The sequence below is a fragment of the Dipodomys merriami genome, unplaced genomic scaffold, assembly GCF_024711535.1.
Source record: "Dipodomys merriami isolate MVZ:Mamm:240054 unplaced genomic scaffold, mDipMer1.0.p SCAF_52, whole genome shotgun sequence".
Taxonomy (NCBI): Eukaryota; Metazoa; Chordata; class Mammalia; order Rodentia; family Heteromyidae; genus Dipodomys; species Dipodomys merriami.
The window spans coordinates 8,196,397-8,221,334 of NW_027206091.1; the positions used below are offsets into that span (position 1 = coordinate 8,196,397).

At 52.8% G+C, this 24,938-nt stretch overlaps 1 protein-coding gene across 3 annotated transcripts; it reads left to right on the top strand.

Moving 5' to 3' along the window:
* Nucleotides 1–1,983: 1,983 nt before the first annotated feature.
* Nucleotides 1,984–24,608, top strand: LOC138811170 (transcription elongation factor SPT5). Of its 3 annotated transcripts, none has more exons than XM_069998833.1 (30): nucleotides 1,984–2,056; nucleotides 2,321–2,404; nucleotides 9,386–9,536; nucleotides 10,430–10,495; nucleotides 11,047–11,058; nucleotides 11,491–11,560; nucleotides 11,697–11,765; nucleotides 11,860–11,925; nucleotides 12,168–12,198; nucleotides 12,497–12,565; nucleotides 14,353–14,604; nucleotides 16,504–16,593; nucleotides 16,697–16,767; nucleotides 17,376–17,481; nucleotides 17,594–17,687; nucleotides 17,773–17,909; nucleotides 18,068–18,223; nucleotides 18,317–18,463; nucleotides 18,967–19,113; nucleotides 19,205–19,330; nucleotides 19,847–19,931; nucleotides 20,181–20,294; nucleotides 20,380–20,482; nucleotides 20,578–20,705; nucleotides 20,807–20,912; nucleotides 21,179–21,337; nucleotides 21,435–21,603; nucleotides 21,718–21,921; nucleotides 24,028–24,123; nucleotides 24,202–24,608. In XM_069998833.1, exons 2-30 carry the CDS (start codon nucleotides 2,330–2,332, stop codon nucleotides 24,343–24,345), a joined length of 3,243 nt encoding a protein of 1,080 aa, XP_069854934.1. In that variant the 5' UTR covers nucleotides 1,984–2,056; nucleotides 2,321–2,329; the 3' UTR covers nucleotides 24,346–24,608. The 3 variants fall into 3 exon arrangements, with proteins under 3 accessions (XP_069854934.1, XP_069854936.1, XP_069854935.1); XM_069998834.1 differs by having other exon boundaries at nucleotides 1,990–2,056; nucleotides 2,324–2,404; XM_069998835.1 differs by lacking the exon at nucleotides 11,047–11,058.
* Nucleotides 24,609–24,938: the final 330 nt, after the last annotated feature.

A 24,938-nucleotide genomic window follows, 5' to 3' on the forward strand; every position in this document is an offset into this window, starting at 1 on the left:
TGGGCAGGTGGCGGGAACGCCCTAAGGAGTCGAGGGGGCGGGGCCTGAGCCTTCCAGAGCCCCTGGCATCTGGCCCCGCCTACTGTCGCGGATTTCTACTTCTGCACTTGGGCCTTCTCTGCTCTTTGATACCATCTTCCTTTTTTTCTGTATCTCCAGAATCCCCCGGTCAGTCTTCATTTAGGAATCTCATGCAAGAAATAAAGCTGGATTCTTAGAATTCTGCCCCCCGCCAGAATCCATTTCCTTCCAGAGCACTTCTAAAATCCTTTGCTCATCAGAGCTCCCCCCCCCCATTTGTCCCCCCTTCTTTAGACTCTGTTAGACGACTTTTCTCCCTTTCGGTCTTCTATTCTCTTACCGGAACCCTCGTCTCCCAGAATTTTCCTCTCAGTCTACCCCACTTAACCTGCCTCTTTAGAGCCCTCCTTGCCCTGGGCCCTTGAACCTCTTCGAATCTTCTGTCACTCAGGGCCCTCTCCAACCCCAGTCATTCTCTCTTCAGGACTCACTAACACAGCAATCTTCCTCCAGATTCTTCCTCTTTTCTCAAACCCTCATTTCCCAGGACACCTATGCCAGAGCTTCCTATTGCAACATTCTCCCAAGAGCCTTCCCCGAGTCAATCTTTTCCCAGAATTTTTTGGAATTATTTTTATTGTCAAGGTGATGTACAGAGGAGTTACAGTTACATATATAAGGTAGTGAGTATATTTCTTGTCGAACTCGTTACCCCCTCCTGTCATTTTTCTCCCATTTCCCTCCCCAACCCCACCAATTTTCCTACAATTTCTACATCTTCAGGGACTAATCATTCTGGAATTTCTCACACAAACACCAGAGTCCTATCCCCGGGGTCCCCCTTCAGGATCTCTACCCTAGAAGCTTTCTTCTGAATTCCGCAAATTGTGTGTGTGCACGCACACACAAGTGCTCTACCATTTGAGCCACACTTCCAGTACCAGCACACACAAAAAGTAAACAAAACCCTAGAACAATTACATAATAAACAATCATGACAATGATTACAGTCACACCTAAATACTGCTGACTCTAGGTCGTGTACTGTTCTAAATGCTTTAAGTATATGAATTTCTTCACCTCACTCTTTGTGGTAGGTGGATGAGAATGTCATACACTGCACAAGGATCTCAAAATAGAATTAAGCTTGGTGCTGGTGGCCCACTCCTGTAATCCTAGCTAGTCAGGAGGCTGAGATCTGAGGATCCCAGTTCAAAGCCAGCCCACGCAGGAAGGTCCGTGAGACTCATCTCTAATAAACCACCAGAAAGCCGGAAGTGGCGCTGTGGCTCAAGCGGTAGAGCGCTTGCCTTGAGCTGAAGAGCTGAGAACAGCACCCAAGCCCAGAGTTAGAATTAATGTCCAAGATGAACATTGTAATGTGCATATTTGTCAACTTTCAGCAGATAGCAGTAGAAAACAAAAAAAGGTCACTTGGAAGTGGTGTTTTTCTTCTCTCTCTCTCCTCTCTTTTTACCTTTTGGTGCTGGTTCTGGGGCTTGAACTCAGAGCCTGAGCACTGTTTCTGAGCTTTTTGTACTAAAGGATGGCGCTCTGCCACTTGAGCCACAGCTCCACTTTTGTTTTTTTTGGTGGTTAGTTGGAGAGAAGATGCTCACAAACTTGCTTGTTGAGGTTGGCTTCGAACCTGGATCCTCGGGCCTCAGTTTCCTGAGATTACTACAGGCATGAGCCACAAATACCCTGCTCTTGTTTTCTTTTAAAACTTTTCCTCTCTTGGAAAATGGGACGAACATCAACTAGGTGTGTCTCCGAGGGTCTACGGGTTCCAGGCGGGACGAAGTCGGATCTTGAAGGCGAGAAACTTTCTATCCGGGCCTCTCCCAAGATGGCGCTCGATGGACGCCAACGCTGCCACTCTCAAGATGGCGGCAGGAAGTGACTCCTCCGGACCCGCCTGGAACTCACGCATTCGGCGAGATTCACAGAGAAGTTCTCGCGAGAGAACTCCTGAGTCCCACCGGGCGTCGTGCGCGCAGCAGCTGGCACCGCAGCCTGTGGTCGCTTCGCCGCGGTAAGGAGGGGTGCGCAGGGGGCTGACCCCCCCCGAGCTGCTGGCGTCGGGTGGGCGAGGTGTAGAGACTGCATCCGGGGACCAGGGATCGGTGACTAAGTGGAGTCCCCACTCGGAATCGCGACGGTCAGCACGGAGCTGTCCGGAAGTGCGCCCAGGGATTTTTATTTTAAGTTCACCCTGAGGAACTTGCGGGGAAACTGAGGCATGGGGTAGGCGCGGCGGTCTTTGCTTTCCCCCTCACTCTCTCTCTGTCTTTCCTAGCAGCGGAAGATGTCGGATAGCGAAGACAGCAACTTCTCTGAAGAAGAGGACAGCGAACGCAGCAGTGATGGCGAGGAGGCCGAGGTGTGCAGCTGGGGGGCCCTGGGAGAGGCGTCGGATCCGCCTGGGGGACCGGGCTGAAAGGCCCCTGTGGGAATCCAGATCGGTAGTTTCTGGCAGTTTCCGCACTATCGGGAGTGAGAGAGAAAAGTAGGCAAGTCACCACGAAGCAGAGGGAGGCTGGGGTCGCCCCCGTCGGGTACTGCGGAATTCAGTGAGATGAACTCACCATCAAGCGTTGTTGATGTTACTGTTATGGGCTTGTTTAATCTGGGAAATGGATCTGAAGCGCCTTCTGTGTGCTAGGGCTCTTCCCTGTGTGTACTGGGGAGGAGGAGATCTGAGGATGGAAGTTTGAAGCCAGACTAGACAGAAAAGACCATGAGATGTTCCAGTTAACTGGCAAAAGGCCGGACTGGAGGTCATGGCTCAAGTGGTAGAGCACCATCCTTGAGCAGAAAAAGCCATGTGAGACTGTGAGAGACCCTGAGTTCAAACCCCAGTGCCAGTAGAGTTAACTTTCAAGTACTGGCAAGTTAGTTCAAGAACCTAATTCAGCAACACAATACAAACGAAAGCACTGGGCTCAAAGCACAGTCCTCCAGCTCTCATCCTCCTTGGTAAGTAGGATTACAGGGATAAGCCACTAGCACCAGGCAGAGTATTATTACTTTTTTAGGCAGGGTCTCAATAGACCACCCTCCTGTCTTAGCCTCCCTAGTGCTGAAATCACAGATACTTACCATGTTGTCCAGCTTTAAAAAAAAAATTAATTGAGGTTAATTTCGACTGTGGCTGATTCTATTGATGACTTCTTTTCCTTTCTTATCTTATTTTTGCCAGTCCTGGGGCTTGAACTCAGGGCCTGGTCTCTGTCCCTGAGCCTCTTTGTGCTCAAGGTTAGTGCTCTACCACTGGAGCCCTAGCATGACTTCCAGATTTGTCTTTTCTTCTTTTCCTTTTTTCCTTCCTTCCTCCCTCCCTCTCTCTCTCCCTCTCCCCCCCCCTCTTTCTTTCTTTCTTTCTTTCTTTCTTTCTTTCTTTCTTTCTTTCTTTCTTTCTTTCTTTCTTTCTTTCTTTCTCTCTCTTTTTCTTGCCAGTCCTGGAGCTTGAACTCAGGGCCTGGGCACTGTCCTAAGCTTCTTTTGCTCAAGGTTAGCACTCTACCACTTGAGCCACATCACCACTTCTGGCTTTTTCTGTTTATGTGGTACTAAGGTACTGAGGAATCGAACCCATGGCTTCATGCGTGCTAGGCAAGCACTCTACCACTAAGTCACACTCCCAGCCCCCAGGTTTTTCTGAGTAGTTTATTGGAGATAAAGAGTCTCACACATGCCGGGCGCTGGTGGCTCACGCCTGTAATCCTAGCTACTCAGGAGGCTGAGATCTGAGGATCGCGGTTCAAAGCCAGCCCGGGCAGGAGAGACCGTGAGACTCTTATCTCCAATAAACCACCAGAAAACCGGAAGTGGCGCTGTAGCTCAAGTGGTAGAGCGCTCGCCTTGAGCTGAAGAGCTAAGAGACAGCGCCCAGGCCCAGAGTTCAAGCCCACAACCGACAAAAAAAAAAAAAAAAAAAAAAAAAAAAAAAAAAGAGTCTCACACACTTTCCTGCCCAGGCTGGCTTCAAACCATGATCCTCAGAGCTCAGCCTCCTGAGTATCAGCTAGGATGACAGGTGTGAGCCACTGGCACCTGATTGTAATGGCCTTCTTGCTGGCAGAGTCTGAGACAGCACAGGGCACCACACGGGAAGAGTCAAGTAAAAGAAATGTATATATTAATGGAGGTTCTTGAAGCTATGGCAAGGAGCTTGTCCTTAATCATGATGGAAACATATATCTGTTTGAACAAAGAAGGGAAATGGTCTTGGGGTTTTTTAGTGATAATGGGGTTTGAACTCAGGGCCTCAAACATGCTAGGAGGGTTCTCCATCACTTGGATCATACCCAGTACCATCTCTCCCTGCTTCCTTTTTTTCCCTCTTCCCTTTTCCCTCTCTCTTTTTGTCATACAGAAATCCAGGTAGGACCTTGTGCATCTTAAGTATGAACTTTACCACTGAGTTGTACATTGAGCTTCCCCTAAATTTAATGTTTAAGTTGCTTTACAACATAGAAAGAGGAAAATTCACACACAATTTACATTTCTTGCTTTTCTGGGGAAATGAAAGGAGCTTGGCAGTATGGGACATACAATTATACAGAGCAACTCTGCCCTTGAAGGGGTTACTCCCTTTGAAGAGGCCTCTTCTGTAGTTCCTGGATGTACCTGGTGTCATTTATCATCTGCCTAGTGGCAGAATTGAGAAAATTGTACCCTCGTCCTGGAATACAAGCCAGCTCGCCTCAGGTTTCTATTATGTAAAATTATGAGGCCCTGAGTTCAAGCACCAGTGAGATCTTACCTACCTGTTGTGTGAGTCATGCCTTTTTTTTTTTTTTTTTTTTTGAGATCTGAGTGCTTGGAATTACAGGTGTGCATCAACACCAACACACCCAGTTCCTTTTGGGGAGTCCTCAGCTTTGAGGGAAGAGTTGGAGACTTTGGGGTGTTGTGGTGAGGGAGAGCTAGTAGGAGGCTAACAAGACAGACATTTGCTCCAAGCTGTAATACTGGGCCTTTGGCTGTGACTCGTAGCTTTAGGCCACTGCCTAGATGGTTAAAACCTAGCAGTTCTAAGACCAGGAATCCAGATGGGTGCTGGTGACTTACTCCTGTAATCCTTAGCTACTCAGGAGGCTGAAATCCAAGGATCATGATTCAAAGCCAGAATAGGCAGGCAAGTCCATGAGACTCTTATCTCCTGTGAACCACCAAAAAGAAGTGGAGCTCTGACTCAAATCCTACAGTACCAGCTTCAAGCAAAAAAACTCAGGGACAGCACCTAAGCCCAGGCTTAGCCAGAGCTTTATGAAACAATTATTGTCAGATCTTCTGTGTCTGCTGCTGGGCAGTGTGAGGTTGGGGTCCTAGTGGTACCAGAGAAATCCTTGGCCCTGCTCTTGGGGAGCTCACCATGTCAGGACTAGGGTGCAAGGAGCCTAAAGGATGTGCCTGGCTTTACTTAGCAGAGAGTGGACAGCAGTGGCTGCCTGGGAGAGAAAGGATTTTTCCTCCAGTTCTGGGTGTGGAACCTGGGGTCTCCAGAGTGCTAGGCAAGTGCTCAATCACTCAGCTGTGTCCAGAGACTGAGGGGTTCAGGGGTATTGTTTGTTAGTCTTGTGTGAACACTGGAACATGAACTCAGGGCCTTGCGTTCTAACTATGATTGCATCCTCATGACTGGCCCTCTACTATATGAGCCATGCCTCCAGTCTGGCTTTTTACTGGTTAATTGGAGACAGAGTATCTTGGACTTTTCTGCCCAAACTTGTTTGAAAGCAACTTGAATCCTCTAGGTCTCAGCTTCTTGAGTAGCTAGGATTACAGGCCAAGCCACCAACACCTGGCAAGAGAGAGTAATTAAGGTATGAGTGGGAAGCAGAAGCAAATATATATGTATGCATATACATATATACATATATATATATATATCTTGTTTTGTTTTTTTGTTTTTGTTGGTTGTGGGGCTTGAACTCTGGGCTTGGGCACTGTCCCTGCACTCTTCAGCTCAAGGTAGCACTCTACCGCTTGAGCCACAGTGCCACTTTTGGTTTTCAAGTGGTTAATTGGAGACAAGAATCTCATGGACTTTTCTGCTCAGGCTGGCTTTGAACCATGTTCCTCATATCTCAGCCTCTTTTTTTTTTTTTTTTTTCTGGCCATGGGGCCTGAACTCTGGGCCTGGGCGCTTTCCCTCAGCTCTTCAGCTCAAGGCTAGCGCTCTACCACTTGAGCCACAGCGCCACTTCCAGTTTTTTTCTTTTTGCTTATGTGGTGCTGAGGAATCGAACCCAGGGCCTCATGCATGCAAGGCAAGTGCTCTACCACTGAGCCACCTTTCCAGCCCCATATCTCAGCCTCTTGAGTAGCTAGGATTACAGGCGTGAGCCACTGGTGCCTGGCTTTTTTTTTTTTTTTTTTTTTTTTTGACATAGGATCTTACTATATAACCCAGTCTAGTCTTGAACTCTTGATCCTTCCACCATACGTTTCTAGGACCACAGATGTATACTGCCACATCCAATGTGGTTTAGATTTGTTTTAAATTTTTATCATTATCATTCATGTTTTACTTTGCTGGGGACCTAACCCGGGGCCTTGTGCATGCCAGACAGGTGCTGTCCCCATTCATCATTCTGAGGACAACTTTCTATCGAGGACCAACATTAAGAATGTTGGCCAGGCCGGGCGCTGGTGGCTCACGCCTGTAATCCTAGCTACTCAGGAGGCTGAGATCTGAGGATCGTGGTTCAAAGCCAGCCTGGGCAGGAGAGACCGTGAAACTCCTATCTCCAATAAACCACCAGAAAACCAGAAGTGGCGCTGTAGCTCAAGTGGTAGAGTGCTCGCCTTGAGCTGAAGAGCTGAGGGACAGCGCTCAGGCCCAGAGTTCAAGCCCACGACCGACAAAAAAAAAAAAAAGAATGTTGACACAGGGGTCGGGAACGGGGCTCATGCTCTGGGTGCTGTCCTTGACACCAGAAACCAAACCAAAACAAACCCCAGCATGGTACAAGTAGGGTACCATGTGCAGTGGAGTCCTGGATTTTGGCAGGAGAGCCCTGAGAGGTAGGGAAGAGGCAAGGCAGAGGCAGGCAATGGATACAGAGTGAGTGTATGGGGGAGGGGTAAGGCAAGAGCCCACAGCCAGCAACAGTATCTTGTTGGATTTAATAACATTGTTTCACATCGTCTTCATGGTTACTTTCTAGCTTCAAATTGTAACAAGTAGACTTCTAAAATGCTTTTAATTATGAAACCCTGTAAGACTCAAACAGTTGTCTATAAAGTTAACTTAAAATCTGAGGGTAGGGGGACTTCAGATCTCTACTTGAGAGATCTGAAAAACAGGAAAGCAAAATAACTGGAGGACCCAGCTCTAGCAGTAAGAGTACCTACCAAGCATGCTCCTTACCCCCAAACCCTCTGGATTAAAAGGAAATGTCAGATAGATTGTAGCAGTGTGGAAATGGAAGGAAGGACTCATGAAGTTACTGAGTTAAAGGCTGACATTTAGCCAGGCTTTGGTGGCTCACACCTGTAATCCTAGGCCCTCAGGAGGCTGAGATCTGAGGATCACCATTCAAAGCCAGCCTGGGCAAGAAACTCTGTGAGACTCTTTTATTTATTTATTTTGTCAGTCGTGGGACTTGAACTCTGGGCCTGGATGCTGTCTCTCAGCTCTTCAACTCAAGGCGAGCGCTCTACCACTTGAGCCACAGTGCCACTTCCGGTTTATTGGCGATGGGAGTCTCCCAGACTTTGCTGCCTGGGCTGGCTTTGAACCATGATCCTCAGATCTCAGACTACGGAGTAGCTAGGATTACAGGCATGAGCCACCGGCACCTAGCTTCTGGGAGACTCGTGTCTCTAATAAATCACCAGAAAATTGGAAGTGGTGATATGGCTCAAGTGGTAGAGCATTAGCCTTGAGCTGAAGAGCTGAGGGACAGTGTCCAGAGTTCAAGCCCCATGACAGACAAAAAAAAAAAGGCTGACATTTGCGCCAGGTGCTGGTGGCTCATGCCTATAATCCTACCACCCCAGGAGGCTGAGACCTGAGGGTCAAGGTTTGAAGCCAGCCTGGACAGAAAAGTCTGTGAGAATCATCAAAAAGCTAGAAGTGGTGTTATGGCTCAAGTAGTAGGACACACACCTTTATAGTGCCTAGGCCCTGAGATCAAGTTCCAGGGCCTGTATAAAAGTAAAAAATCAGGCTGGGAAGGTGGCTCAGTGGTAGAGTGCTTGCCTCGCATGCATGAGGTCTTGGGTTTGATTCCTCAGCACCACATAAGCAGAAAAAGCCAGAAGTGGTGCTGTGGTTCAATTGGTAGAGTGCTAGTCTTGAGCTGAAGAGCTGAGGGACAGTGCCTAGGCCCAGAGTTCAGGCCCCAAAACTGACTCCCCTTCTCCCCCCCAAAAAAAAAATTAAATTTAAAAAAAGGCTAACATTTGAAGTTGGGGGCACTACCTTTGGGACTAGAGGGCAGGAATTAGGGGAGGAAGGACCAAAATAAGGACCCATTGTTGGATGTGGTGTGCTGGTCTAGGATTGATTGGGGAGGGGATGAGAAAGAAGTTGGAATTATAGCGTTTGATTCACAGGATTCCTCTCGCCTGAGGGGAGCTAGAGGAGGATGGCACAGGTCTAGAGCACACAATGAGGTCAGTGTGGCACATGCTGGGTGTGACGGCTCAGAGGACATCTGGGGAGGTGTCTAGGAGTCTGCTGCTACATGTTGGGGGGGGTGGTATAGGTCCTAGGAAAAAACGTGGAGGCTGGAGGCAGATAGCCATGTCTGCTGAGACAGGAGCTAGGGTCCCTGAAGCCAAGTAAAGTGGCCCAGGGAGAGAGCAAGGCGAGGGTGCAAGGTGAAAAGGGCCCTGGGCTGAGCCCTGGGATTGAAGCACTTTTAAGGGGTAACCAGAGTGAGACGCAGCCAAGGAGGAGAAGCATGGGTTGGAGGAGGCAGAGAGGCCATAGCAGGATGTGTAAGAACCCTCAGGAGGGAGCACACTGGCCTGGAAGTCTACCAACTCAACCACAGGGTGGCTGGTGTGCTTGGCGAGCATTGTGTCCCAGAACTGGCCCAAGGGCTGGAAGAGACATGGTTGGGTCAAGTTGGGTGGCCAGATACGAGGGCAGAGCCCCAGGAGCCAGTGGATCAGCCTAGGGGGGCCAGCACCAGGTTTAAGAGAGGGGGCTTGGGCCCGCTTCCAGGCAATGGTAGATGGGTGTGGTGGTGGATGGGTGCAGTGGAGCTGTCATGGAGGGAGGGAGAGGGCAGGGGCAGTGCTGAGGAGGTAGGAGTAGTCAGGCACATCTGACATCAGCTTTCTCTAGATTGGGTGTGAGAGGTGGAACCCTGGGGTCCCAATGCTTCCCTGCCCCCCACAGGTAGAGGAAGAGAGACGCAGTGCAAAGGAAGAGGAGGCTGAGGAAGAAGAGGAGGAGGAGGAAGAGGAGTATGATGAAGAAGAAGAAGAGGAAGATGATGACCGGCCCCCCAAGAAACCCCGCCATGGCGGCTTCATCCTGGATGAGGCTGGTATGTCACAGGGAATAGCACTGTGCAAATTTCAGTGGGTGCTCTTTTTCCTTTTTAAAAAAAGAAAACATATTACAGTACTGGGATTGAACCCAGGGCCGCAAGCATGCTAGGCAAGTGCTCTACCACTGAGCTACAGCCCCAGGCCTTTTACATTTTGTTTGGAGACAGGGTCTAGCTCTGCCTTTTCCCTTCCTCCCTTACTTTTGTGGTGCTTACACCCCCAAACAGCTCCTTCTTTCCTTTCTCCTTCTCTCCTGCTGGGGCTTGAACCTAGGGCCTTACACACGTTATACGAAACTCCGCCACTGAGCTATACTTCCAGCCCTCAGTATGTTTCTCCTCTCCCCTCCTTTTTTTTTTTTTTTTTTAAGACAGGTCTTGCTATGTAGCCCAAGCTGGAACTTTGAGTCCTCTTGCCTTTGTCCCTTAAATACTTGATAATAGGTCTGGGCCACCCCACCCAGCTTGGATCTCCTTTTTTTTCCGGTTGGCTGTGGGGCTTGAACTCTGGGCCTGGGTGCTCTCCCTCAGCTCTTCAGCTCAAGGTGAGTGCTCTACCACTTGAGCCACAGTGCCACTTCCAGTTTTCTGGTGGTTTATTAGAGATAAGAGTCTCACAGACTTGGACTTTCCTGCCTGGGCTGGCTTTGAACCGAGATCGGATCTCCTTTTAAAGAGATAATGTGGGAGGAGCAGAGCAAGGTAGATCTGCACACATCACCTGCCTGCTGTACCAGCAAAGCCCCTCCTGGTAGAGCCCCCATGTCCTGGCCTTGTGGGGTGAGAGCTCTCAGCCCATTGTGCCGGGAAAACGCCTCCTGGTGGCTGCTATCCCCAGATCATGGTGCCCCAACTGCCCCTGGAGCATTTCTTTGCTTTTACTGTTTTAGATGTGGATGATGAGTATGAGGACGAAGACCAGTGGGAGGACGGAGCTGAGGACATCCTGGAGAAAGGTGTGTGTGGAGGGCCCTGCCGCTACGAGACTCCTGGGAGAAGCCCGCCAGAGAGGGTCTCCCAGCCTCCCTTCCCCCATGCCCCGTACCACTCCAACCCCACCCTCTTCACCTCGCTTCTTTCTGTCCTGGCCAGAGAGGTGGCTCCCCTCCTTTCCCTTCTAGGCCCATGAGTGGGGGAGGGGTTGTGGGGGGGTGGTTGTGAGGAGGCAGCTCTGATACCCCAGGGCTCAGCAAATCCCTTTTGTGGGGTGTAGGATGGGTATCTCCCTCCCCCCTGCCCCGTGTTCCCCCACTTCCTGGGCCAGTGCTCCCCTTCCCTGTTATTTCCGTCTTGTGCACCTCATACATTTCGGCTTCTCTCCAACCACCCGGTGCCTGGCCTTTATTTTTGATTTTTCGACCTTCCTGTGTCCCTCCCTTCCCCCAACCCATTGGTTGATTTTGCTGCTATAATTTGGCTCATACTTTGTCTGCCCTCGCCCACCACTACCACCACCACCACCACCACCACCACCACCACCACCACCACCTCCTCTTCCTCCAAGTAGAAGAGATTGAAGGTAAGAACCTGGCACTGTGACTCGTGACCCTCTTCCCATATCCTGCCAGTTCAGTTCCGCCTTCTGGGGTGCCATCCTGCCCTCAGCCTCTATCTTGGCTCCAGGGCTCTAACTTAGGTAGGGCTCCGGGTTAGGGAGTTCTGAGGGGCCAGGTGTCCAGCATAGGGGAGGGGTTGGGTATGGTTGTGGGGGGGAACTCAGGGTACTTAGAAAGTGGCTGAGGCTCAGGATTGCTGGGTGCCCCCCACCCCACCCCAAGCAACTGGGCCCCATCCTCAGGTGTTCAATGAGAAGCAAGGTGCTGACTAGGATGGGGGCAGGAGTGGGGTTGGGGTTGTTGGGGCTTTACTCAGCCGGGTGGCTGGGGGCCCCACCTCTGTCTGCAGCCCCCTGTCCCCCCTTATGCTCACATATCCTCACCTTTATTTGCAGCCTCCAATATCGATAATGTGGTCCTGGATGAAGACCGCTCTGGGGCCCGCCGCCTGCAGAATCTCTGGAGGTAAGCAAGGAGGCAATGTGGGGTGTGCAGCTGGGGGGGGGCACATGGGATCTGGCTCCTTTGGAGAGATTTGGAGCATGTCACCTCATGCCTCCTCTACCTCTAATTCATGTCTGCTTTCTCCCTCCCACCTTAGGGACCAGCGAGAAGAAGAGCTGGGCGAGTATTACATGAAGAAATACGCCAAGTCATCTGTGGGCGAGACGTAAGGGCTAGGCAGAGAGCAGGTGGTCCCGGGCAGGAAGGTACTGGGGGCGAGGGGTGGGACTTCCTCCTTCCCATTGCCTTTCTCTCTCCAGGGTATATGGAGGGTCTGATGAGCTCTCAGATGACATCACCCAGCAGCAGCTGCTCCCCGGAGTGAAGTAAGGGGGTGGACAGGGACAGAGGGTCGAGTGGGAATCTTGAACGGGTCACTGGCAGGGATATATCAGGACCGAGTCATGTACAGACAGGTACAGGGATGGCCAGTTGTTGCTCTCTCCTGTTCTGGAGGAGGGAGTGTGGGGGAATCTGGGGAAATGGAAGAGGGAAGAAGGATGCTATGCCATTCTTGTTCCTGGCAAAGAGGCCGTCACTAAAGGATTTCCTCTTTCTCTGTGTTTAGGGACCCCAATCTGTGGACTGTCAAATGTAAGGTATATGTCCTGAGTATCTGGGGAGATGGGAGAAGTGGGCGGTGGCGGGGGGGGGGAGGGCACGCTGTCTGTCTATGCTGAGTCTCCTTGCCTGGCAGCCCCCCTCCCCTCTGACCTCCCCATTCCCCTGCTTATTCCTTTTCCTCTCCTCCATCTTCCTGGTTTCCTGACTGCCCGCCCCCTGGCTAGACCCCTGACTAGATCTCTGGCTTACCCCCCACCCCCACCCCGGCCAGCTCCTTTTCTGTGTCCTGCCATCCATCTCATCAGCTTTCCCAACTCTGCCTCTTTCTTCCAGATTGGAGAGGAACGAGCCACAGCCATCTCCTTGATGCGCAAGTTCATAGCCTACCAGTTCACAGACACGGTACGTCTATGGCAGGCAGCAAGCCCAGATGGGAGGCTGTAGGCTCAGAGGGTGCCATGTGCCCGTGTGTGAGCAGAGCTGCCCACTAAGCAAATAAGGCTGCTGTGCCTTCCCAGGGATACTTGCTTTTGATTTGATTTGTTGGTTTAGCAGTACTGGGATTGAACTCATACTGGTGCTTGCAGGGCAAGTGCTGTACCACTTGAGCCATGCTCCCAGTCCTTTTGTTTTTCAGATGAGGGTCTCATCCTAACTTATCCTGGGCTAGCCTCGAACCTCCATCCTCCTACCTTCACATCCTGAGTAGCTGGGATTACAGGTGTGTGCTATCACACCTGGCCATTTAAAATCAATTTTGAGACAGTCTAGCTATAGAGCTCTGACTGACATCCAACTTTGGATCTTTTTGCTTCCTTTACCCCAGTGTTGTGATTACATTCATTACTATGCCTGGCTAAGATTCCCTTTTATGAACTCAATGTGTTTTAGTTTGTTTTACTCTTATTTTTCTTTTTGGTTGTGGGGTTTGAACTCAGGGCCTGGACACTGTCCCTGAGCAACTTTGCTCAAGGCTAGCACTTTACCACTTTGAGCCACAGCTCTACTTGGTGGTTTTCTGGTGGATAATAGGAGATAAGAGTCTCATGGGCCAGGCACTGGTGGCTCACACCCGTAGTCCTACTTACTCAGGAGGCTAAGATCTAGGGATCATGGTCCAAAGTCAGCCCAAGCAGGAAAGTCTAAATAAGCCCCTGGCTTATTTTACTATATTTAGTATGATCACAGTCATCCACCCCAAAAGAAACCTATGCCTAGCAGTCCCTTCCTCCTCAGTGTCCCTGGTAACCACCAATCTGTTTCCTGTCTCTACGGATTTGACTATTCTGGACATCTTTCATAAACAGAACCATTCCATATGTGGCCTTTTGTGACTTTACTTAATGTAGTTTTTAGGCATCATCTATGTTGTAGCATGAATGAAAACGTTTTTGTTGTTGTTGTTGTTGTTGTTTTTTTGCCAGTCATGGGGCCTGAGCTCTGGGCCTGGGTGCTGTCCCTCAGCTCTTCAGCTCAAGGCTAGCACTCTACCACTTGAGCCACAGTGCCACTTCTGGCTTTTTCTGCTTATGTGGTGCTGAGGAATTGAACCCAGGGCCTCTTGCATGCAAGGCAAGCACTCTACCACTGAGCCACCTTCCCAGCCCATCCACTATGTTTTTCTTTCCTGGTGTTCTTAAGCCATAGTTTATCCAGCCCAGCCCCTCACTGGGTGTGGTGGAGCATATCCATAATACCAGCCCGAGGCAAAAGGATTCCAGTTGTAGGCCAGCCTAGCTATATGGAGACAGACACTGCTTAAAAAAAAAGCAAAGGGCTGGGAAGGTGGCTCTGTGGTAGAGCACTTTCCTTGCATGCCTGAGGCCCTGGATTTGATTCCTCAGCACCACATAAGCAAAAAGAAAAAGGCTGGAAGTGTCGCTAGCTTTGAGCTGAAGAGCTGAGGGACAGCACCCAGGCCCAGAGCTCAGGTCCTACAACTGGACCCAAAAAAAAAAAGCAAATGCCAATCCCTTTTTGGAACATGTTTTAAAACAGGCTGTCTTATTTGTTGGCTTACCTTACCTGCACTGATTTTTCCCTGTGCCCATGTCCATTGGCCACCATGCTTCTGTGGGTTAATGTTCTAGAAGAGTGCCCACAGTGCTGCTTGTTTGTGCAAGCAGCAGTGGGACCTCACCCCCCCCCCTTTCCTTCTCTCTCCTTCTCCCCACCATTGCCCCCCACAGCCCCTGCAGATCAAGTCAGTAGTGGCCCCAGAACATGTCAAGGGCTACATCTACGTGGAAGCCTACAAGCAGACACACGTGAAGCAGGCCATCGAGGGCGTGGGCAACCTGCGGCTTGGCTACTGGAACCAGCAGATGGTGCCCATCAAGGAGATGACAGATGTGCTCAAAGTGGTCAAGGAGGTGGCCAACCTAAAGCCCAAGTCCTGGGTGCGCCTCAAGCGAGGCATCTACAAAGATGACATTGCTCAGGTACCAGCGGGCCGCGGAGCCCCAGGCCCCCCCACCCTCCATGTTCTGTTCTCTTGTCCTCTCTGCCCTTTCCTAGGGCAGAGTCTGAGCTCTACTCAGATTGAGGGGAGTAGAACTCAGGGTTGGCTCAGAGCACACAGAGGTAGATGGCCATCTCCTGCTATATCCAAGGACATCCTGAGGAACCATTAAAGGAGATGACAGATGAGCCTAGTACAGTTCTTGGGGAGTTGGTAGGCAGGAGATTAACCTGTGAGACAAGAATGCAGATGATACCGGGCACCAGTGGCTCCCATCTATAAGCCTAGCTACCCAGGAGGCTGAGATCTGAGCAATAGGGTTCAAAGCTAGCCCGGGCAGGAAAGTCTGTGAGATTCTTATCTCCGTAAACCACCAGAAAACTGGAAGTGGCGCTGTGGTTCAAGTGGTAGAGCACTCTCCTTGAGCTGAAGGGCAGTGTCCTGGCCCAGAGTTCAAGCCCCATGACCAAAAACAAAAAAAAAAGAATGTAGATGAGCTCAGGTTTTATAGTGCACCTTTGGGCTCTGGGGATTCTAAGAGATGCAGTCTGACTTGCATTTTATTATTTATTTTTATTTTTTGCTAGTCCTAGGGTTTGAACTCAGGGCCTTGGCTCTGTTACTTGGCTTCTTTTGCTCAAAGCTAGCATTCTGCCACTAGAGCCACAGGTCTTTGGTGGTTCATTGGAGATAAGAGTCTCAGACTAGCTGGGCACTGGTGGCTCACGCTTGTAATCCAGCTACTCAGGAGGCTGAGATCTGAGGGTTGTGGTTCAAAGCAAGCCTGGGCAGGAAAGTACGTGAAACTCTTTTTTTTTGGGGGGGGGGTCCGGTCATGGGGCCTGAACTCTGGGCCTGGGCACTGTCCCTCAGCTCTTCAGCTCAAAGCTAGCACTCTACCACTTGAGCCACAGTGCCACTTCCGGCTTTTTTCTTTTTGCTTATGTGGTGCTGAGGAATTGAACCCAGGGCCTTGAGCATGCAAGGCAAGTGCTCTACCACTGAGCCACCTTCCCAGCCCAGTACGTGAAACTCTTATCTCCAAGAAACCACCAGAAACCCGGAAGTGGCGCTGTAGCTCAAGTGGTAGAAAGTTCACCTTAAGCTGAAGAGCTTCGGGACAGCACTCAGGCCGAGTTCAAGCCTCATGACCGACCAAAAAAAAAAAAAAAAGTCAGACTTTCTGCCAGATCTGGTTTCAAGCTACATCCTTAGATCTCAGTCTCCTGAGTAGCTAGGATTATAGACACAAGCCACCAGCATTCAACTATGAAGAAGTCAAGATCTTTTTTTTTTTTTTTTTTTTTTTTTTTTGGGGTCCGGTCGTGGGGCCTGAACTCTGGGCCTGGGCGCTGTCCCTCAGCTCTTCAGCTCAAGGCGAGCGCTCTACCACTTGAGCTACAGCGCCACTTCCGGGTTTCTGGTGATTTATTGGAGATAGGAGTCTCACGGTCTCTCCTGCCCGGGCTGGCTTTGAACCGCGATCCTCAGATCTCAGCCTCCTGAGTAGCTAGGATTACAGGCGTGAGCCACCAGCGCCCGGCTCCGGCTTTTTTCTTATGTGGTGCTGAGGAATTGAACCCAGGGCCTCAGGCATGCAAGGCAAGCGCTCTACCACTGAGCCACCTTCCTAGCCCTAAGAAGTCAAGATCTTTGAAGGCCAATGAGATTCACTGATGCGGAGGGCAATTCAGGGAAGCCTTCAGCTGAACTTGTCCTGGCATTGAGGATCTTTTCAGACACCAATGAGGTGTCAGGTGGGCAGTGAATGCTTTGCTCATCACCCTCTGCTCCTTCCTCCTGTCTGGGAGCCAGGAGGGAGGGATGGGTGGATACCGAGGGCCAGGCCCTGCTGACCTCTCACCTCCCACCCTCTCAGGTGGACTATGTGGAGCCCAGCCAGAACACTATCTCTCTGAAGATGATCCCTCGGATCGACTATGACCGCATCAAGGCCCGCATGAGCTTGGTACTGTGGGGGAGGGGTGCCTAGGGTGGGGGGGTTGCCCCAGCCTCACTGGCCAGCCCTCCTCCCTCACTCTTCCTGCCCATGCTTGTCCTCCCCCCTGCAGAAAGACTGGTTTGCCAAGAGGAAGAAGTTCAAGCGGCCTCCACAGAGGCTCTTTGATGCTGAGAAGATCAGGTGAGCCAGGCTGTGCCTCAGTGGGCCTGTGGCACGCTTCTATGGAGTACTGTGTGAATAGCTAGCTCGGCAGCAGGACTTCAGACAGCCACCTGTCCTGGGGGTGGAAGGAGGATTGCAGTAAGCTATGTTGTGCCCAGAACAGCACTGACCTTTACCTGCTCACCCGAGGGGGATGGAGCCCAACCCTTTGGGACAGGCTAGCGCTGGCTGGGCATGGGAACAGGAGATACAGAGGAGGAAGGGGCCTCACATGCCTAGCAGAGCATGCTGGTCCCCTCACCCAGACCCACCCTGTGGGAAAGGGAGCTCAATGAGGCTGGCTTGTTCTCCTGTGCATGTCCAGGGGACGGGAGAGGAGGGGCTGCAGTCCTGCCCTGCTAGTGGCAGTGCCACTTTAGGGAGGGAGGCAGAGTGGGGGGCATTGCTGAGGGACCCGTATCCTTCTTGGGGGTGGCCTGTGTTTGAGTGGAAGTCACTCCTTCCCTGAGGTGTGCTGGAGGGCCAGGATACATTCCCATCCCTCTCTTCCCACCGGGGGGAACTGAGGCAGTGCAACATTCCCTTCCCACAGTGTTTTCTGTCTTCTCTCTCCCATGAACTGCCAGGTCTCTAGGGGGTGACGTGGCCTCTGATGGCGACTTCTTGATCTTTGAGGGAAATCGCTACAGCCGGAAGGGCTTTCTGTTCAAGAGCTTCGCCATGTCAGCTGTGGTAAGGGGCACAGGATGGTGCTTGTGGAGGGGGCCAGTCTGATGTCCCTGCCTTGGGGCCTAGGTGCTGACTCCATCCACCTCCATGCCCTGCCCTTGTCCTGGGGGCTTAGATCACCGAGGGCGTGAAGCCCACTCTGTCGGAGCTGGAGAAGTTTGAGGACCAGCCAGAAGGCATTGACCTGGAGGTGGTGACAGAGGGCACAGGTATGGGGCCCAGCCCTCCTCCAGGCAGGGGAAAGGGGCTGGCTAAGCTGCCCAGTCACAACTCAGGAGAGTTGTGTCCCCACAGGGAAGGAAAGAGAGCACAACTTCCAGCCCGGGGACAATGTGGAAGTGTGCGAGGGTGAGCTCATCAACCTGCAGGGCAAGGTCCTCAGTGTGGACGGCAACAAGATCACCATCATGCCGAAGCACGAGGACCTCAAGGTGCGTGTGGCCCGTGGAGTGGCCCATGGAATGGCGGGGTGTGGGATCAGCTCTGGGACTCAGGTGGCCTGGGTGTCTTCAAGGTGACAGCGGTCCAGGGGGCAAGTGTTGTGAACTCCTCTTACCTGTTCCCCACCATCTTATACCATCTCCTCCAGGATATGCTGGAGTTCCCAGCCCAGGAGCTCCGGAAGTATTTCAAGATGGGTGACCACGTGAAGGTGATCGCTGGCCGATTTGAGGGGGATACCGGCCTCATTGTGCGTGTGGAGGAGAGCTTCGTCATTCTCTTCTCCGACCTCACCATGCACGAGGTAGGTGGAGGGGGCTGCGGGCAGGTCACACCGAAGTGAGCCGGGGATCAGCCCCTAGAGACCAGCCCCTCACCCCTTGCCATCTCCCCACAGCTGAAGGTGCTCCCTCGGGACCTGCAGCTCTGCTCAGAAACGGCCTCAGGTGTGGATGTTGGGGGCCAGCACGAGTGGGGAGAGCTGGTGCAGCTGGACCCACGCACTGTGGGCGTCATCGTGCGGCTGGAGCGGGAGACCTTCCAGGTGTGTGCCCGCATGCGTCACCCTCCTTTAGTGGTGCTTTTATGGGCATCTCTCACACAACACTGCACACTGCTGGGCTCTTGCAAGACTGGCTTAGGACACTGGGCATCCTGTGCCCAGTAAGATGGGGTAAGAGCACAGCAACCGCCTTGGTGGTAAGGCCAAATGTGAATCCCAGGATGTGACACTTTGGCAAAAATGGGGTGCTGCAGGTGCCCTTCCCCATTTCTCTTTCCCCTGAATGTGTGAGTCAGAGATCACAGAGCTTAGCCTGGGCCCTGACTCTGGAAATTTGAGGTTTCCCCAGTGGGAGATGGGAGGCTTGTAGTCACACCTCAGGGAGATTTGTGAGGAATTCAGAGGGGCGTGGTCCTTGAGATCAGGAGGTGGAGCCTCCTCCCGGGTTTTGGAAGTGAGGACATCCTTTTAAGCTTAGGACAGTCTTGCTGAGGGCTGGCCCTGCCCCATGTCACCCTCTTCTGCTCTCACCTGTCCCTGTGAAGGTGCTGAACATGCATGGGAAGGTGGTGACAGTCAGGCACCAGGCTGTGACCCAGAAGAAGGACAACCGCTTCGCTGTGGCCCTGGACTCCGAACAGAACAACATCCACGTGAAGGACATCGTCAAGGTCATTGACGGCCCCCACTCAGTGAGTACCCGCTCCTGCCCTCCTGGTGGGAAGAAGGGGAGGTACAGAGGGCCCCAGTCAAGTGTGTGATCTTCCTCTTGCTCCCACCTAGGGCCGGGAGGGTGAGATCCGCCACCTGTACCGCAGCTTCGTCTTCCTGCACTGCAAGAAGCTGGTGGAGAATGGCGGCATGTTTGTCTGCAAGATGCGCCACCTGGTGCTGGCTGGGGGCTCAAAGGTGAGGGGTAGCCCTGACTCAGGAAGGACTCAGGGAGCAGATGTGAGGTTGGGGAAAGGACAGGTTTGAGGAGACCCGAGCAGAGCAAGGCAGAGCCCCATGAGTAACTTGGGAATCGGCAAGTACAAAGGTCCTGAGGACGGACCAGAAGGCAGACTGGGCAGGACCAAGGATCAGAGAGGAAAGCTAGTCTGGGCACCTGGGGCCAGGAGGTGAGTGTCAAGCCTGAGTTCCCACAGCTTTTGGGTTTTATCACTAGGGACAGAAATACCTGACTAGTCTAGAGGGGAGGCCAGCCTCTGCACACAGGCAGAGGTGACAGTTCTCCTAAAGAGAAATGGAGTCTTGATACCAGGAGGAGGAATGACCCAAGGACTGGCCCGATTCAAGCCAGAACACCACCACCCCCTACACACACACACACACACACACACACACACGCACGCACGCACGCGCCCAGTGGCAGCGTGGAGCGGGGCTGGAGGCAGCTTACTGTCCTCGCTGTCCCTTCCCTAGCCTCGAGATGTGACCAACTACACCTTGGGTGGCTTTGCCCCAATGAGCCCGCGGATCAGCAGCCCCATGCACCCCAGCGCTGGAGGTGAGACTGGGGTGGTGGCGGCAGAGGTCCGGGAGGCTAGAGGGGAGTCCTTAGGTGTTCAGGGGCTCCCAGCCCAGATTAGGAATAAGAAAGCCCAGGCAACAGGGGGGGTGGGCAGAAGAGGCCCATCAGGAAAGTTGGGGGGTGGAATCCAGCAAGTGGAGCTTTGAGTGTGCCGTGGCTGTAGGTAAAGCACGAAAGGGGAAGGCCCTGTCCTGAGGAACTGGTGACTTTCTTCTGCCTTCCCAGGTCAGCATGGTGGCTTCGGCAGCCCGGGCGGTGGTGGCATGGGCAGTGGCCGAGGACGGAGAGACAATGAGCTCATTGGCCAGACTGTCCGCATCTCCCAGGGGCCCTACAAAGGTGAGTTCCAATCTTGGGTGGGGGTCTGGGGGCTGTGTGCAGTGAGGTCCCCGCCCACCTGACCCCCACCTCCTTCCCCCCCCAGGCTACATTGGTGTGGTGAAGGATGCCACGGAGTCCACGGCCCGCGTGGAGCTGCATTCTACCTGCCAGACCATTTCTGTGGACCGCCAGCGGCTCACCACAGTGTACGCATGGCAGGGTGGTGAGGGGGTGCGGGCAATGTGGGGTGGGGGGCAGACGGCCCTATGCACCCGCCTGCCTGATCTCCCTGTGCCCACAGGGACTCATGGCGTCCAGGGGGGATGGCCTCGTCCTATGGGCGCACGCCCATGTACGGCTCCCAGACGCCCATGTATGGCTCTGGCTCCCGCACGCCCATGTACGGCTCCCAGACCCCGCTGCAGGACGGTGAGAACTCCCCGGAGGAGCTTCCCAGAGACAGGGAAGGGGGACGGCGGGGGATCAGGTGGGTAGGACTGCGCGATTGCCATGCCTGTCTCCCCTTCCAGGCAGCCGTACCCCACATTACGGCTCACAGACACCGCTGCATGATGGCAGCCGCACCCCTGCCCAGAGTGGGGCCTGGGACCCCAACAACCCCAACACGCCATCAAGGTAAGGCTCCGAGGCCGGGCTGTGTACATGGCAATGCTGGGCCACTTGGGGGCACAAAGCACCCCAAGGCCAGGAGTGGGGGTGCCAGCCACAGCCAGCAGCTGTGGAGTGCCACCGTGGCAGAGCCGCCTCTCCTCTAACTGCCCCCCCCCAATCAAGTTCCCTCCATTGGGGGGGGCCTGCTGTGGAGTGCTATTCTGGAAGCATCCGCCACATTGCTGTTATTTATTACTAGTCATCCTCAACAGACTTGTGTCCCCCAACAGGGCTGAGGAGGAGTACGAGTATGCCTTTGACGATGAGCCTACCCCATCCCCCCAGGCCTACGGGGGAACCCCCAACCCCCAGACTCCCGGCTACCCAGATCCTTCATCACCTCAGGTCAACCCTCAGTATAACCCCCAGACACCAGGGACGCCAGCCATGTGAGTCCACCGGGCCAGGCCTGGCCAGCCCTGCCCACTCCTCCATACTGCCCTTCCTCACCCTTCCCTGCTGCAACACCTGCCTGTGTGTCTGTAGGTACAACACGGACCAGTTCTCCCCCTACGCTGCCCCCTCCCCACAAGGCTCCTACCAGCCCAGCCCCAGTCCCCAGAGCTACCACCAGGTGGCGCCAAGCCCTGCAGGCTACCAGAACACCCACTCTCCTGCCAGCTACCACCCAACGCCCTCACCCATGGCTTATCAGGTATGCATATTCTGCTTGTCCTGGGGGCTGGGGGAGGGACTAGGCTGGGCCTCACCCAGAGGGATGGCCAGGTCAGCCACTGTTCCCACAGCTCATCTCCCTGTCTCCCTGCAGGCAAGCCCCAGTCCGAGCCCGGTAGGCTACAGCCCCATGACACCTGGGGCACCCTCCCCTGGTGGCTACAACCCCCACACACCAGGCTCAGGCATTGAGCAAAACTCCAGCGACTGGGTAACCACTGATATCCAGGTGAAGGTGCGAGACACCTATTTGGACACACAGGTGGTAGGGCAGACCGGTGTCATCCGCAGTGTCACGGTACGTGAAACCTGGGGTTGGGTAGGCTGGAGCCCCCATCTCTGTGGTTCTTTATATACATACACATACATGTACGCGTGCGAATGACAGGTTTCAATTCAGGATGTCCTGCTTGCTTACTAGACGCATACTTTTTTCCCCCCAGTCCTAGGGCTTGACCTCAGGGTGTGGGCACTGTCCCTAAGCTTCTTTTCACTCAAGGCTAGCACTCTACCACTTGAGCCACAGTGCCACTTCCGGCTTTCTGTGTTTATGTGGTACTGAGGAATTGAACCAAAGGCTTCATACATGCTGTACCACCTTCCAGCCCTAGACACGTACTCTTGCTGATTCTCACCTCCATCCCTGTCATTTTGAGAGAAGGTGCAGGCCTGGACCACTCACTCTCTACCTCCCTTAGGCCTGTTGTCATAGCTAGGATGTCCAGATACAAGCCCAGCTTCTTCTAGTGATATGGCGTCTCATGGACTTTTCTACCTGGGCTGGCCATTGGAACCACAATCCTCCCCATCTCACCTTCCGAAAAAACTGAGATGACCACTGGGTATCACTGTGCCCAGCTATTGATTGGGAAGGAGTCTTAAGGACTATCCTGCCTGGACTGGCTTGGAATCACGATCCTCCTGTTTTTACTGTCCCAAGAAGCTAGAGTTATAGGCATGCACCATACGTACCTGGCTTTTCTTTTTTCCTGGTCCTGGGGCTTGAACTCTGGGTGTGAGTGCTGTCCCTGGGTTTCTTTTAATCAAGGTAAGTGCTATACCACTTGAGCCACATTGCCACTTCGGGTTTTTTGAGTAGTTTATTGGAAGTAAGATTCTTACCAACTTGCCTGCCTGGGCTGGCTTCAAACCTCGATTCTCAGTTAGCCTCCTGAGCAGCTAGGATAACATGTATAACCACTAATGCCTTTTCTTTTTTCTTTTTTTTTTTTCTTTTTTTTTGCCAGTCTAGGGGCTTGAACTCAGGGCCTGGGCACTGTCCCTGAGCTTCTTTTGCTCAAGGCTAGCATTCTACCACTTGAGCCACAGCACTATACTTCCAGCTTTTTCTGTTTATGTGGTGGTACTGAGGACTCAAACGCAGGGCTTCATGCATGCTAGGCAAGCACTCTACTACTAAGCCACCTTCCCAGCCCTTTTCTTTCTTTCTTTTTTTTTTCCTTTCTTTTTTAAACTTTGTCTTTATTATCCAGTGCTCATCCATCAGTGAACATAGACTCAGAACAATTTGGGGTGGGTCTGCCTGCTGTGATCCTGGTTGAAGCCCATGGCCCACAGGAGTGTGGTTATCTTGTGTCACTCATGGTCCTTTGAGACAGCATTCCTAGTGACCCCTCTGTGCCTGGCTCTCCTGTTTCTGGGCTTTTACACGTACTTGTCCTGTCTTCTTTCCATTCTGTATAGGTTAATGCCCACTCAGCCTTTAGGAAAGCACCTCTCCTCTGTCAGCCTGTGTCTTGCATGTTTGTAATTCTTGTTATTGACATGCTGCCTAAGCATGGGCTGGGGATGTAGCTTAGCAAGGAGAGCACATGCTTACTATAGGTTTCATCCTCACAATTACTACCACACAGCCACAGTAAAGTCCTCAAGAGCCCTACTTCAGCTGGGTGCTGATGGTTCATGCCTGTGATCCTAGCTGCTCAGGAGGCTGAGTTCTGAGAGGATCACAGTTCAGAACCAGTCTGGGCAGAAAAAAAAAAAAACCTGCCAGCTACTCTGGCAGGGCTGTGGGGAAGGATGGGTAAGAGGGACCCTCAGAAGGCTGAGTGATAGGCCTTGGACCTGGAAGGTTATGGGTAAGAGACATGGCCAAGACAAAGTCTAGAGCTTGTCTGGGAACTGTGGGGCTGTCCCCAGGGAGCTAAGGCCCAGGAGGAGCTCGTGGAGAGGAACTGAGGCCAGTTTTGGCCAGGAAGAGTCCATGGCCTGAGAAGCTGCATTTTGGCTTCCTTCCAGCCCACACCAGCACTCGTGGGCCTCAGTGCCCGTCCTGGTCTGCTCCTGTGTCACCTTGGGAGTGAGCATGCATAATGAGCCCACAGCCTGTGTCCCTGTGAGGGCAGCATCAGGACAGGCTGACCCAGGTGCCTCTGCTCCCCAGGGTGGCATGTGCTCTGTGTACCTGAAGGACAGCGAGAAGGTCGTCAGCATCTCCAGTGAGCACCTGGAGCCCATCACCCCCACCAAGAACAACAAGGTAGGGGCTAGGCCAAGGCCAGTGAGAGAGGGGGTGCAGGCTGCTGGCACAGCCTAATCACATGCCCACTGCTCTCAGGTGAAGGTGATCCTCGGTGAGGACCGCGAAGCCACGGGAGTCCTGCTGAGCATTGATGGTGAGGACGGCATTGTCCGCATGGACCTTGACGAGCAGCTCAAAATCCTCAACCTCCGCTTCCTGGGGAAGCTCCTGGAAGCCTGAGGCAGGCAGGGAGGTGGATGGTGGCAGATTGAGAGTGGCCCACCCTCCTGGACCCTGACCCTGACCCCACCCGGAATCCTGGGGCTGGAGCAGGCTATGTTGATCGTTGATCATCCTGAATTTCCTTTAGTTTCCCTTTTTGGGGTCCCATCTTCTCCCTCCCCAATGCTCATAGGAAACAGAGGAGAGCCTGGGAAGGGTCCCTACCCTCAGCTTACTTTTGTGTTACAATCTTTCAATAAAGAGAAGCTGTTTGGTCAGAAGTAGTGTGTGTGTGTGTGTGTGTGTGTGTGTGTGTGTGTGTGTGTGTGTGTGTCTGTCTGTCTGTCTGTCTGGTTTGTACCTGGGTGTTAATGGTTTGGGGCAGATAACTGGGTCCTACCTAAGCCTCAGTGTCACCACTTAGAAAAGAAAGCTAGTGTGTGCCCCAGCGGGCTCTCGGAGCCCAGTTAGCACCTTCAGGGTCAGCCAGAACAGTCCTAGGAGAACACGCCTAGAATGACGGACCAAAGATTTTTGTACCTCTCCGGCTTCCGTCCAACAGTTCCCTTTTAGCGTTCGTATTGGTCGCGGGCCGGGCGTGGGGCGGGTAT

What these genes read in the sequence shown, in the direction of transcription:
- LOC138811170 (XM_069998833.1), top strand. Translation starts at nt 2,330, where the DNA reads ATGTCGGATAGCGAAGACAGCAACTTCTCTGAAGAAGAGGACAGCGAA. An exon ending in GGTGGTGACAGAGGGCACAG is followed by an intron (nt 17,688 to 17,772) that starts GTATGGGGCCCA and finishes GTGTCCCCACAG; the next exon opens with GGAAGGAAAGAGAGCACAAC. An exon ending in TGGAGCGGGAGACCTTCCAG is followed by an intron (nt 18,464 to 18,966) that starts GTGTGTGCCCGC and finishes GTCCCTGTGAAG; the next exon opens with GTGCTGAACATGCATGGGAA.